Here is a 12,453-nt window from a genome sequence, read left to right on the forward strand (position 1 = left end):
AATTCTGGGCCGCTGGGCGAAAAATCAAAAACGGCGCGCGTGCCGTACCGCTTGTGATATCCAGTGATTTGACGGGCGAACCACGCACTTGCAACACGCGACACACGAGCACCGGGAATCGAGAGTCGAGAATCGGGGAACTGGGAACTGGGGGCTACAAAGTGGGTTTTTTGGGACACTCCGACGGATGCAGGGAGGGCGCACTGACAGGCGACGGGCGACGGGTGACGGGTGACGGGCGACAGCAACTAAGATGAATGTCAATAAAAATGATTCTGCTCTCCACTGCAGTTGGCTTTTTTCAGCTTCACCCCCGAATTCTCTCCTTGGCTTTCTGTTTTTCTCCCCGTTTTTTTCGGTCCGTGCCGAGTTACTGTGATTTAATTATGAATCCCAGACGAAAGTCCTGAGGATAGGAGCGCCGGGAAGTGGTTTTCTCGCCACGCGAAGAATCCGTACTGAAGATACAGATACGGACTGCGAATTGGCAAGTCAGAACTCGCCACAATTCATCTCGCAGCAGGGCTGCTGCGCAAAATCCGGCATCGTGCGCATGCGCCGCTCTCCCTCCGCTTTCTCTCGCTCTTTCTCGACTCTCTCCGCCTCTTCTCCCTGGTAAATATGTCTGTGTGCCACGCTCGTTGGAATGCTATAAAAAAGGAAACGTTAGAATGAAATGAAAATGTAGCATAATTTATGACTGCATCGTCTTTTAAATAATTGCACGCACACACACCTACGAACCTACACCCCGCTACACCCATCGCCTTAAATATTAACATCCACTCACCTAACGACCGCCCCCCAAACACCCGGAACTCCTAATGGCCATGTAAATATGCATTTTTATATTTAATACGGCTTTCTTAAAAGTCTTCCAAATTGGTCACGGGTCAATGGTATTTGGACGCTTCAGGAATAAAGGCGATACGAGCAGATTTACGAGGAAATTAGGTAAACAAATACTTGCACATCATGAGCAATTTGCCCAGCCGTATGCCCAAATGAATAATAATATCTTAGAACACTACTTCCTAACTTGGTATAGGAGATGAAGATCTTACAAAACGCCATCTCCCACAGCCATACTCAAATACAAGGGAGTGCATCTTTAGATAGTACTTTATTCAAGCTTATATATGATTTGTATAATATGAAATTGAACCCCACGAACTACTTATATTTGGCAATTTAATGTTGAATTTACCTTAATGTTAAACCACTTGATACGCAACTCTTCCTCATGTTTGGCCTCTTGTTAAGGCCACTCCATGAGTAATTGTTCATTATTGACCAGTTCAGATAGATGAAGGCCGATTTGAAATCAGTTCGTGTGCCTCTAGAGAACGCGTCGTTGTTGTCATTAGCTCATTAGTCATTAGCTTTTAGAACATGGAACTGGGTAACTGAGAGACTGGGAGCTTGTCATGCACTACTAGAGAATCAATGTTGGCGAGAGAGAATGTATGTTTCCCAATCAGAGTTCGACGTTGTTCAAGTTGGAGCCCGAGGAAGTGGGCAGATCGACGTCGCTGGGCGGAACAAAAGTGCCCATGGTTAGGACGCTCTCCTGCTTGGCGCACAGTTTCAGCATCTCGGATTTTAGTTTGTCCAGTATGGCGTAGTTGGGTTGATTAACTGCCGCCTTGCTCTGCAGCACGGTGATCTCCTGCTCCTCCAGCTTCTTCTCCTTGAAGGTCTTTATGGAATTGTTGCCATAGAGACGCAACAAGGAACCCCAGGTCTGGATGTGCGGATGGAGAATCTGACATGGGATTAACTTAAAAGTTATCGGGAAACGTAAGCAAAGAACCTATCACTGCTCACCTGAAGGATTGCTTGCGAAGCCAATTGCTTGCCCTCCCGCTTGTTTTTGCAGACCACTTTGGCAGTGTGTTTGCCCACGGTCATGGTAAACTCATTCTTGTTGTTTGCGGTGCGGTTGATCTCCTGGCTAATCTGAACATCGCTGCCGTAGTTGCGCTGCAAACAAGTTAGCAGAATGGCATTGGGAGAGGGCTCCGTCGTCTTATTGCAAAATTCGGTGACCCGGGGATCTTCGATGCGGATGTCATCGAAAACCTGCACGAAATTAATGAAAAGGAAGCCATTAATATGCGTTAATAAATTATATACAAATAAGAAATCATTGTATTCTATATAGTTAACTTGCTTACAGACAGATCGCTCTGAGCCTTTTTTGCAGTGCCGCTCTTTTGGTCCTTGTTGTTGCCCGTTATCTTGTCCTTGACATCGGGAATGAGTATTTCCAGCGTTTCACGAGCCGCCTCCGACTTGGCCTGCTTCTTGCTGGTGCCATAGCCCGTTCCATACTTGAGATTATTTACCGATACGGTGGCGGAGTAAGGTGTGGCTGCATTTTGGAGCTCCTTAAATTCATAAGTGGGCTGCGTTTTCAGAGCATGCTGCACATACTCGTGTAGGATGCAGACGAAGCTCTTGCCATTGGGATTCATGATCCACTCCTTCCGACCGCGCGGGTTTGTTGATCCCTCGCCAGCCGCCGCTAGTATTGGGAATTTAATAAGCTTAGTGCCATCCGGCAGCGTGGGTCGTTGGATATTCTTGATGTGCTTGCGGTTTTTGGTGAACTTGCGGCGAGCATTCCAACTCCGAAATCGCAGCACACGAATCACCTTGAATTTGAAGAGTTTCTGGCAGTAGGTGTTCAGCTGCTCTGGTGTTACGGATTCCTTTTGGGTATTCTCGTTAACCGTGACAATTTTGGCAGCTGGCATAAGGGCAGTTATGCCATCTGGTTGGGACTTGGGAACGGAGCTAACTTCGTTGTTCTCTTTTCCCTCCAAGTCCATGGGTTCAGCCGGTAAAGCGGCAGCTCCGGTCACAGGGCACACAGCCACTGGAGGCGCCCCATCTGTTTTTTGCTGCTCCACCTCCGACTCCTCCTCCAAAGCCCGCCTGTAGTTGAGACAGGGGATGGCTCCCAAGGGCACTGCATGCTTGCGGGCACTTCCAGTGCCAAGAAAATAGGGCCTCGATGCGCAACAGACGCGGGTTTTGCGGTGCAAGAAGAGCGGCATTCCGCTGTTGTGGGTCACCTGCACCCAACCCTCGGGTAGGACTTCAAAGTGGTTAAGGCGCTTTTCTGAAAAAGAGATCCCATGAAAATACTGGTCATCTTGGATACTTTGTTCGATGAAAACCACTGACCTTCTAGCACAGTCTTGAAACGCTGCTCGTACTTGGGCTGCTTTGACTCGCGGAGCTCGTCGGGCAGCTTCTCGTCCAGCAGGTTCTCGATCTCCTCATCATCAAATTCGGAGGAATCGTATTCTTCGCCGTCACCTTCGGCCGCCTCCTCCTCCTCGTCGCCTCCTTCTCCATACCTTCCACCCTGCTGCTCGCTAGCGTTGTCTGATTGCCATGTAAGGAGATACAATCACGGTATAGATAAGCTGTCTGTTTGTCTGGGAAATGGGAAACCAGCCGAGAAGTTAATCGCCCTCCTCACAGAATATTTGAATGGCAAGTTCACTGGTTGGCCCCCAATTGTCTAGCTCTTTAATGTTTAATTAAGAGGATGCCTCCCATTTCTGGCTCTACCTGACGTAGCTGGACAAGCCAGTCGGATAATGGGTATCATACGCATGGAGATATCCCCACAAAACTGCCACCACCTGCCTTACAAGAAGCTAAGGGAAAACTGAAGCTGCCATGTCGTGGTTTAACCTGCCGGCTGACTCATTTATCAGCCTCCTTTATTTGCACAATGATAGGCCCCAAGATCTTGAGATAAGAACTGCGTCTGCACTGTGAAACAAGAAGTGGTCATTGCACAGCCGATACATATGATAGCCTGTGATCTGGTATAATTTGAAGACCTGGGTGAATTGGGAATCATACCCTAGGTTCGTTTCCTACTCACCTGACTCATCCTCCTCATCGCTGCCAGAGCCGACTTCGTCGAGAACCTGGAACTGCCGGAGTTGCTGGTCCATGGGCTCGTTCTGGAGCTCGTTGTCCCGGGTCTGGCGCATTTCCTCGATGGCGCTCAGCGAAAAGCCGGCCACCTTGAGCTCCTGCTCCTCGTCCTCCAGCCGGGGTCGCTTGCGGACCTGCCCGGAATCCGGACACTCGGCCAGCGGCTTCTCAGCCATTGTGTTTTAAAGATGTATGTCTAAATCGGGAGAGGGTTTAGTGCGGACTGATCGGAACTGTCTAGTTATGCTGCCCCGGGGCCAATCTCGCCAATAACCAATACTGAGAGCATCCAACGCCTTGCAATTGATTTCTCATTGGAAGTGCCACATTGGTTAAGCCAGAAGCCCCGCCGGAAAATTCTGCGACTGCACTTTCGCGGATTGTAGACGTTGCTACTTGCTGCGTCTTTCGCGATGGATTCTGCCTAATCTGTTGGACAGAATCCCAAAGCAAAAGCAGCGCAATTCAAGTACGAATTCGAGATTTTAAAGAGAGGAAGTTATTTTGGGGGAAAATAACCAAACAAGCGATACAAACACCACATGCAGCTTTGCGGTAACAGATAAGCACTTATTGAATTGGGGTTAGTAGTGGTTCCGGGTATTAGCCTCCGGAGAAGTACGTTTAGTCTTAGGAGCTATAATTATTGCAGATATAAACACTTTTCTACTGCTTTTGCAAGGAATTTTGCAATTTAAAGACGCCCCCTAATTTATTTAGTGCAAAACAGTGTGACCAGGCGCAGGACTTTTTGAAATACTGGCTTTTCGCAAGCCGGCTATTTATTTTCGAATTCATTACTCACAAAAAGGGTGAGCAATTTAACGATATTTTCCATTTAAATACATTTTATGATGTAACAAAAAAGCCTGCAAAGGCATACCAACGTGGCCATTTTGTAATGAAAGTGTTCCTTTATAAAATATATAAAATCATTTATTATTTAACACAGCCATTTTTGCACATATTCTTTTTTCGATGAATATTAATAACTATTAATAGCTATTGATTTTCTTCTGATCTTCCCAGCTGACGCCCCCTAATTTATTTAGTGCAAAACAGTGTGACCAGGCGCAGAACTTTTTGAAATACTGGCTTTTCGCAAGCCGGCTATTTATTTTCGAATTCATTACTCACAAAAAGGGTAAGCAATTTAACGATCTTTTCAATTTAAATACATTTTATGATGTAACAAAAAAGCCTGCAAAGGCATACCAACGTGGCCATTTTGTAATGAAAGTGTTCCTTTATAAAATATATAAAATCATTTATTATTTAACACAGCCATTTTTGCACATATTCTTTTTTCGATGAATATTAATAGCTATTGATTTTCTTCTGATCTTCCCAGCTGACGCCCCCTAATTTATTTAGTGCAAAACAGTGTGACCAGGCGCAGAACTTTTTGAAATACTGACTTTTCGCAAGCCGGCTATTTATTTTCGAATTCATTACTCACAAAAAGGGTGAGCAATTTAACGATATTTTCCATTTAAATACATTTTATGATGTAACAAAAAAGCCTGCAAAGGCATACCAACGTGGCCATTTTGTAATGAAAGTGTTCCTTTATAAAATATATAAAATCATTTATTATTTAACACAGCCATTTTTGCACATATTCTGTTTTCGATGAAAATTAATAACTATAACTATTAATAGCTATTGATTTTCTTCTGATCTTCCCAGCTGAATTATTTGTTAACATTTTATTCATCTTAGGATACACATTTGGTAATTTATCTACATTTGGTAAATGGCCTAAACCATTGTCTGCATGCCATTATAAGCACTAAGGCAAATGATTCGTTTACGCAGTGACCTCCACGTCCAGTTCGACGGGATTATCCAGCGCCTCTTGCGCGCTTGATGCGTGGGCATGGCCCTTGGAGCGGCAGTGGGCTGCCAGGTGGGAGCGGCGAACGAAGGAGACTTTGCAGGACTCGCAGCTGAAAAAGATATGAAAAGAGATCAGGAGCCGTACTGAATTTCAAATAACCACGATCTTACTGGAACGCTCGCACTCCGCTGTGACTTAGCATGTGCGTCCGCAGTTTTCCGCTCATGGCAAAGCTTTTATCACAATCCTTGCACTTGAACGGCTTGACATTCGTATGGCGCCTGCAGGAAAGGAAAGTGGTCAGAAATTTATGAAATCCATTGAACTATATATGAATTGGAACAAGTTCTGCCGTACATGCGCTCGTGCTGGATGCGTCCGCTGGCGTTGCTGTAGGTTGCATCGCAGTAGCGGCACTGATACGGAGCAGTGCCCGCGTGCAGTGCTTGGTGGCGCCGCAAAAGTGTACCAGTGTAGAATTTCTGGGAGCACTGGTCGCAGGCGAAACTCTTCACGCCGGTGTGTCGAAGAAGGTGCAGCTTGAAGTTGCTGGGGCAGGAGAAGTGCCGGCCACACTGTTCGCATATGCACTCTCTCTTGCGTCGCTCCCGCTTCAGGGCCACCACTTCGTCCTCGGTGAGCCTGCCCCAATGGGTACGTGGTTTGAGGCGATCATGGGCCGGACTGTTGTCCGCAAACTTTACGGAGGGGAAGACTGTGGGCGTGGTCTTTACACTTCTGCGGAGCCTCTTCTCCTGCGCAGTACTCTTCAGCTCGAGCTGTTCGTTCTGCTCACATATTTGGAGCGGCTCTTCCGTCTCCGACAGCTGTTCCTCAGGTAGCATGTCTATAATCTCGACTTCGGTGACTTCTTCGGCGTACTGAGGCTCCTGCTCCACATCAACTACGACTGCTTCATTTAAGTCCATGACCCCCAAGTTGGGACTGTTTTGCAGTGTGTTCTGTGTGTTTATCACGCGTTCCCGAAAGGAAATCGCAACCTGCAGGTCCATTTCGCAGGGTGAGCAAATGGAGACGGGCAGCTCGAGCTCGTCCTCGGATCCGCCGAGCAACTATCCAACAATCCAGGCTTGAGTTTTAGGAACACATAAACATAGATAGGTACTCACAAACAAACCAGTTAAAGCCTCGATCTGGTGCAGCATCACGGAATCGGGCTCCCGGAAGAGATTCTTGGGCGTTGAACAGAAGATGAACTGCCCGCAAGTGCGGCAATAGCGATGCGGCATTTATTGACTTATTAACTTTAAGAAGAACCTTAAAAACAGAAAATGGCTCTGTTTTTCATATTATTGCTTACTGGGCGATGCCTGATTGGTCCAGCTGAGACGATATGGCAACGCTATCATAACAGCGTAAGGGGTATTCCAGAACAGACTTGGATATGATTTATAAGACAATGTCACTCCAACCTGCGTTTTCTGCATTATATTTAGTTATATATAAATGAAAAAATATTATCCTATTTGCAGTGCGTAGCATTTCTTACAGTGCAGATGCAGGAGGCCCCACTTAATTTGAACAGCTGATTTGTGTAAACAACCTGACAACAACTAATATTTGCAGGTCGCAGCATATTTTTAAGTCTCGCATCGTCAGGATGCATCTAAATGAGAACACCAAGATTCTGGGTCGCAGGGTCATCCTGGTGCCGTACGAGGCGCGCCACGTGCCCAAGTACCACGAGTGGATGAGCAACAAGACCCTGAGGGAGTTGACCGCCTCCGAGGAGCTGACTTTGGAAGAGGAGCACGAGATGCAAAGGAGTTGGCGGGAGGACGCCGACAAGCTCACCTTTATTGTCCTGGACGCGGAGATTTATTCGCGTGACCAGGATGAGGTTGCCGCCATGGTGGGCGACACCAATCTCTTCCTGCACCAAGATCCAGACAGCCAGCAACTAACGGCGGAGGCGGAAATCATGATTGCCGAACCGGATGCAAGAGGCAGGGGATTCGGCAGGGAAGCCATGCTCCTCATGCTGAAGTACGCCCAATCGCAGTCCCAGTTGAAACTGGATAAATTCGAGGTGAAGATCGACATGGATAACGCTGCATCCCTGCATTTGTTCAAGAGTTTTGCGTTCGTGGAGACGCGTCGAGTCGAAGTCTTTCACGAGGTCACCCTGGAGCGGCCCATCACTCCGGATTGGATAAACTGGCTGGGCCAACAGGTGGATCTGCGTACTCAAAGCTATCAGTGAAAGATTAATGATCGAAATTAGAAAATATCCTTTTAGAATCGTAATTTCACGGTCTGTTTATTACACTTATGTTACATCTACTTGTTTCGCTTGCCTTATTTATGTTGCATTTTACATCAAATGTATGTATTTATGGGTGCATCGATGTTTCTTTTTGTTTCGCCCTGTGGCTTGGATGATTGTAATGCTGTGTATGCTTGTAATTTGTAATTTGTAATTTTCGTGGCAGGAAATGGACAACAAACATTTGCCGCTTGCTCATTATCTCCGGAGTTGTGTATGTGTGTATATTTAAGTATAGTACATAAAACTAGATGCTTAGTGCTTTACAGCTGCATACTGCATACTTAAGACTTCTAAATTGTTTCAATTTTTTATAAAAATGATTATCAAATAATCAAAGGCAAACATAATCGTAATCAGAATTGCAAATGAAAAACAAAAATCCGCCAATATGTGCCGGATAGCTGCCGCTAAAACTGAGTCCTTAACATAGATGTGGGCCAATAATAAATACGGATTAGGCAGCGGCACGTGGGCCATCGATGGGCATGGCGTGAAGCACTTCGTCCAGCAGCTGCAGGGCGCGATGCAGATGCACCTCGATCCAGCAGGGCGTCTCTTTGATGGACTGGCGTGGGTAGTCAGGTCCCCAGCCCTTGACAAAGCTCAGGCGCAGGATGCACAGCCGGCGCAGATCGTCCACGCCAATTCCAGCCGCTGCTGTCATGCCTAGAACACCCCATTAACATATTAGTTGGCCATTAATCAAACTTATTCCATGAACTTACTCCTTCCGCCGCCGCCCATTTGCTGATTGGCCACTCCGGCCACGGCTGCCGCCTGAGCTGCGGCCGCTGCCTGCGCATTGGTCGCCAACGAGTGCATCTGCTGGTGGCACTGGCGCAGGTCAAACACCTGCATGGCAAATATTGTGTTAAAGTAATCGCATTGATTAGTAATTCCCTTGCTTGCACCAACCTTTATGCACGCGGCCGGATAAATCTTGTGCACAGCATCGCCAGGTGTGCGTCCTGCCTCGCGGTCCAGATAGTAGCTTTGTACGAAAACTGAGTTGTCACTTAGACAGCGCAGCCAGACGTCGCCCTCTCCACGCAGATCCAATTGTACGCCCTTGCCAATGTGCAGCCTGCATGGAACTCCGTAATTAGTCCCTGCTCTTCGGGTAACAGGCAGAGGGATGTACTCACCTGGCACGTTCCGATTGTTCGGTGCGATGAACATTGCTCAAGGCGCCCAGACAAAATCGATTGCCTCCAGAGGGATCCACATAGCCGTCGATGATTACGTTCGGTTTCGCCGAGGGCACCTTGAAGGTCTCGCCAACCTGCGTGTCCAGCTCGAAGTATGCGATGGAGCACCAGTATTCCGGCGGCGGCTGGCGAGACAGGAGGCGTGGTTGCTGCTGTTGCTGTTGCTGCTGCGGAGGCGTCTGCTGCGGGGAGCCGAGGTCACCCGAAAGCGACGAGTTCCCTGGAAAAAAAGAGGGATAGGGATTACAAAGTCGCTCAATGGGTTTTATAACATAGACTTACAGAATCCCCCTGGTAAAGAGCGCGGATCTGGTGGCTGCATAGACTGTGTGTAGGTAAGGGTGTTGGGTCCCGTCCAGGTGCCAGCCGCACCGCCTCCTCCGCCAGCTTGAGCCCCAGCAGATCCAGTATTGGCCTGCACTCCGGTCGGCGCCTGCTGCGGTTGTTGTGGGGTGGGTTGGGCTGTGCCAAAGACACCACCACCTCCAACGGGAGCACTGCCCGCGGATCCTGGCTGCGGCCCGTAGCCGTTTTGCTGGGCGTGGACGGACGGGGCAACCGAGGTGCCTCCGCCACCGGCACCTTGCATTTGACTTACAGGAGGTGGCTGTCCATAGTACTGCCCGCCAGTGGCTCCTCCGCCGCTGGCATTAACTGATCCATTGGGCACACCGCCTGGTTGCTGCTGTTGCTGTTGTTGTTGCTGCTGCTGTTGCATGGCCAGTGCGGTGGCGGGATCTGTGGGCGAAGTGGCCTGGTTATGATGCACCCCATTGCCCTGGGGATTCTGAGCCTGCTGCGGCGGGGGTGGGGGTGCCATCACGGGACCGGGATTCATTGGACCAGGCATGCCCGGCATACCGTGAGGTACAGCTGAAAGGTGAGTTTGCCAACAGATTAAAAAGTATTCAAGATCTATGTGAACTAAAAACTAATTGCTAATAGGACGAATAGTTTAAGAGTTTAAAATCCAACATATCAAATGAAATGAAATTTAATGGAAATTGAATTCCAGCCAAATCCTTACGGAGTGAGTGAGCAGCTGCCTGCGCTTGTGCCTGCTGCTGCTGCTGTGAGGGTTGCGGGGTTTGTTGCTGCGGCTGCTGTTGTTGTTGCGGGGGCTGACCCAGCCGGGGGGGAGGCGGCACCATCCAAGACCCACGCGACCCAGCCACTCCATCCTGGGGCTCGATTTTTGGTATTGTGCGCCCGGTGGGAAACATTGCACTCATGGGATTGGCATCGCCAACTACGCAAAGTCAACATAAAAGCCCCAAAAGGAAACAAATGTAAAAAAAATATGTTAAAACCAAAGAAATAAGCTAACGAAATATAAAATAAAGGAACAAATCACTTTAAAATGTTAAATAATAAAGGAAAATGATCGAAAAACGAAGTTTTCCAACTGAAACTAGTTCGACTTGATGTAAATAATGCAGCCTTACCATATTCGGAGGGACCCTGTGGATATCCGTAGCCGCCGGGCCCCACCATTTGCGTTGGGTGGTGCTGTATGGTGCCGATGTCGTTGCCATCTATGTCCATGCTGCCCACCAACGGGCCCGCTGAGTATTCGTCCTTCACCAGGCGACTGGGGCCGGACTGCAGGCTCAAGCCGGACAGGTCGATGCCCGGAGAGACGACGCGCTCGTAGTGGTAGGGATTCACGCACACCGAGTCGCACTTGAGATCGAAGGCGAAGGCGCAGTACTTGACGTGCTTCAGCTCGTTCTTGTGCAGGTCAGGCCAGCGCCAAATCCGAGCGTATATGACGTGCGGAAAGCCCTTGCGACCAGCAACCTTTTGAAAGAAAATGGTGAAGGTGTAAGTTCATTGAATTCTATTGCTAGCTATTGCACATTATGAAATCCAATGGAGAATCTCTGACATTCGCCTCCTTACCTGCAAGCGACCATCGAGGGTGCGCTGTATGGTCACGCACTTGCTGGGATGGGCTCCATTCGTGGTGATGGCCGTGATCAGGGAGTCCAGTTCGTCGCGCTTCTCCTTCAGCTTTTTGACCAGCGATTCGATGGCTCGCTTGGCAAATCCCTCGCTTTCGCCGCCCTGCCGATGGCACATCAGCGAGTGGACGATGCTCAGGCAGGCGTCCGCCGATGTGGGGGCGTTCGAGGGCGGCGGCGGCATTTGCACCATGTCCCGGACAATTACTGCGGATGGTGGGGGTAATTAGCTTGGAGTTTTGCTCAATACAATTTATATTTCTTTAGCTTTGATAACATGAAATTAACTAAATTACTTCGGTAGTTAGCTTCAAGCTTTCAACAATTTCAAATTTGTATTATTTTAAGCAAGATTTAAGAGAAGTAATATTGTCCACAATATGTTACTTGATTACAGATCGACTTTGGAAACTTCCTCTCAGGGACCCAACTTGGCTGGTGCCTCTGAAGCACTTGACTTACTGTCCTGCGGGGCTACGGCGCCGTACATGTGGGCGGGCGGACACGCCCCCGAGCCGCCGCCCATGCCAAAGTCCTGGGCGAGCGAGCCCAGAGTGCGAGCATGGGCATCCACGGCGGCGTTGTTGCTGGATCCGGATCCGGAATGGGGATCGGCAGTGGCGGAGTGCGGAGTGGGGGTCGGATGGGAGCTAGAGCAGGCGTAATCGAAGCCGGCGGCGGGTGAAAACAAGACGGAGAATCACAGGCCAAAGGAAAGCCAAACAAAGGCGGCACGCGAATGTGAGCACAAAACAAACGGCGGCTGGCTGGCTATGTGTAAGTGGGCTTGGGGGGTGTTGCTCACACTAACTCACACACACACGCGCACAACTAACAAAACTTGAACTCCCACAAAGTTGGCGTAATTTCCCTGCGAAAAACTCTCCTCTCCACCGTCTTCACCTCCTCCTTCTTCGCGCACACTGGCACACGCACAAGCAGCAGCAAGAAGTTTCCTGCTCAAATCCTTGCTTAAGACTTGTTTTTACTGTTTTTCGTGGAATTTCATAGTTTGCACTTAATTGGCTGCTTGGGAAACTCGAAAGTGCAATTTTCCGCCCGACGAAATCCAGTTTTCCACCCAATTTGCCTTTTTTCCTTCTTTATTTTGTTGCGGCTGTGTAGAGTGACCGTTTCGCGATACAACATCGGCGGGCGTTGCCAGATGGGCAATGCGCGAAATCCCCG

At 48.7% G+C, this 12,453-nt stretch overlaps 4 protein-coding genes and 1 long non-coding RNA gene across 8 annotated transcripts; 2 read left to right on the top strand and 3 right to left on the bottom strand.

The window, feature by feature from the left end:
• Positions 1-1,104: 1,104 nt before the first annotated feature.
• On the bottom strand, positions 1,105-4,794 carry LOC6554298 (microprocessor complex subunit DGCR8). 3 transcript variants are annotated; one of them, XM_026975931.1, is made up of 6 exons: positions 4,626-4,794; positions 3,908-4,159; positions 3,193-3,396; positions 2,178-3,127; positions 1,828-2,082; positions 1,105-1,765 (listed from the first exon to the last, which is right to left on the bottom strand). In XM_026975931.1, exons 2-6 carry the CDS (start codon positions 4,137-4,139, stop codon positions 1,478-1,480), a joined length of 1,929 nt encoding a protein of 642 aa, XP_026831732.1. In that variant the 5' UTR covers positions 4,140-4,159; positions 4,626-4,794; the 3' UTR covers positions 1,105-1,477. The 3 variants fall into 3 exon arrangements, with proteins under 3 accessions (XP_026831732.1, XP_026831731.1, XP_026831730.1); XM_026975930.1 differs by having other exon boundaries at positions 4,586-4,794; XM_026975929.1 differs by having other exon boundaries at positions 4,501-4,794.
• Positions 4,726-5,608, top strand: LOC113563739. Its single transcript, XR_003407604.1, has 3 exons — positions 4,726-4,775; positions 4,993-5,107; positions 5,315-5,608. It is a non-coding gene; the product is annotated as an uncharacterized LOC113563739 (long non-coding RNA).
• On the bottom strand, positions 5,608-7,177 carry LOC6554299 (transcription factor Ouib). The gene is made up of 4 exons (XM_001981031.3): positions 6,934-7,177; positions 6,161-6,876; positions 5,974-6,084; positions 5,608-5,912 (listed from the first exon to the last, which is right to left on the bottom strand). Exons 1-4 carry the CDS (start codon positions 7,051-7,053, stop codon positions 5,774-5,776), a joined length of 1,086 nt encoding a protein of 361 aa, XP_001981067.1. The 5' UTR covers positions 7,054-7,177; the 3' UTR covers positions 5,608-5,773.
• Positions 7,178-7,181: 4 nt separating this feature from the next.
• Positions 7,182-8,166, top strand: LOC6554300 (N-acetyltransferase 9-like protein). Its single transcript, XM_001981032.3, has one exon. The coding sequence runs from the start codon at positions 7,425-7,427 to the stop codon at positions 8,025-8,027; it is 603 nt and encodes a 200-aa protein (XP_001981068.1). The 5' UTR covers positions 7,182-7,424; the 3' UTR covers positions 8,028-8,166.
• LOC6554734 (mothers against decapentaplegic homolog 4) lies at positions 8,075-12,412 on the bottom strand. 2 transcript variants are annotated; one of them, XM_001981033.3, is made up of 9 exons: positions 11,728-12,412; positions 11,204-11,472; positions 10,747-11,101; positions 10,329-10,550; positions 9,584-10,174; positions 9,239-9,521; positions 9,009-9,177; positions 8,819-8,945; positions 8,075-8,759 (listed from the first exon to the last, which is right to left on the bottom strand). In XM_001981033.3, the coding sequence occupies exons 1-9, from the start codon at positions 11,789-11,791 to the stop codon at positions 8,548-8,550; spliced, it is 2,292 nt and encodes a 763-aa protein (XP_001981069.1). In that variant the 5' UTR covers positions 11,792-12,412; the 3' UTR covers positions 8,075-8,547. The 2 variants fall into 2 exon arrangements, with proteins under 2 accessions (XP_001981069.1, XP_015009122.1); XM_015153636.2 differs by lacking the exon at positions 10,329-10,550 and having other exon boundaries at positions 8,241-8,759.
• Between the last annotated feature and the right edge of the window lie 41 nt (positions 12,413-12,453).

Source organism: Drosophila erecta, unplaced genomic scaffold, assembly GCF_003286155.1.
Source record: "Drosophila erecta strain 14021-0224.00,06,07 unplaced genomic scaffold, DereRS2 tig00000000-arrow-pilon, whole genome shotgun sequence".
NCBI lineage: Eukaryota > Metazoa > Arthropoda > Insecta > Diptera > Drosophilidae > Drosophila > Drosophila erecta.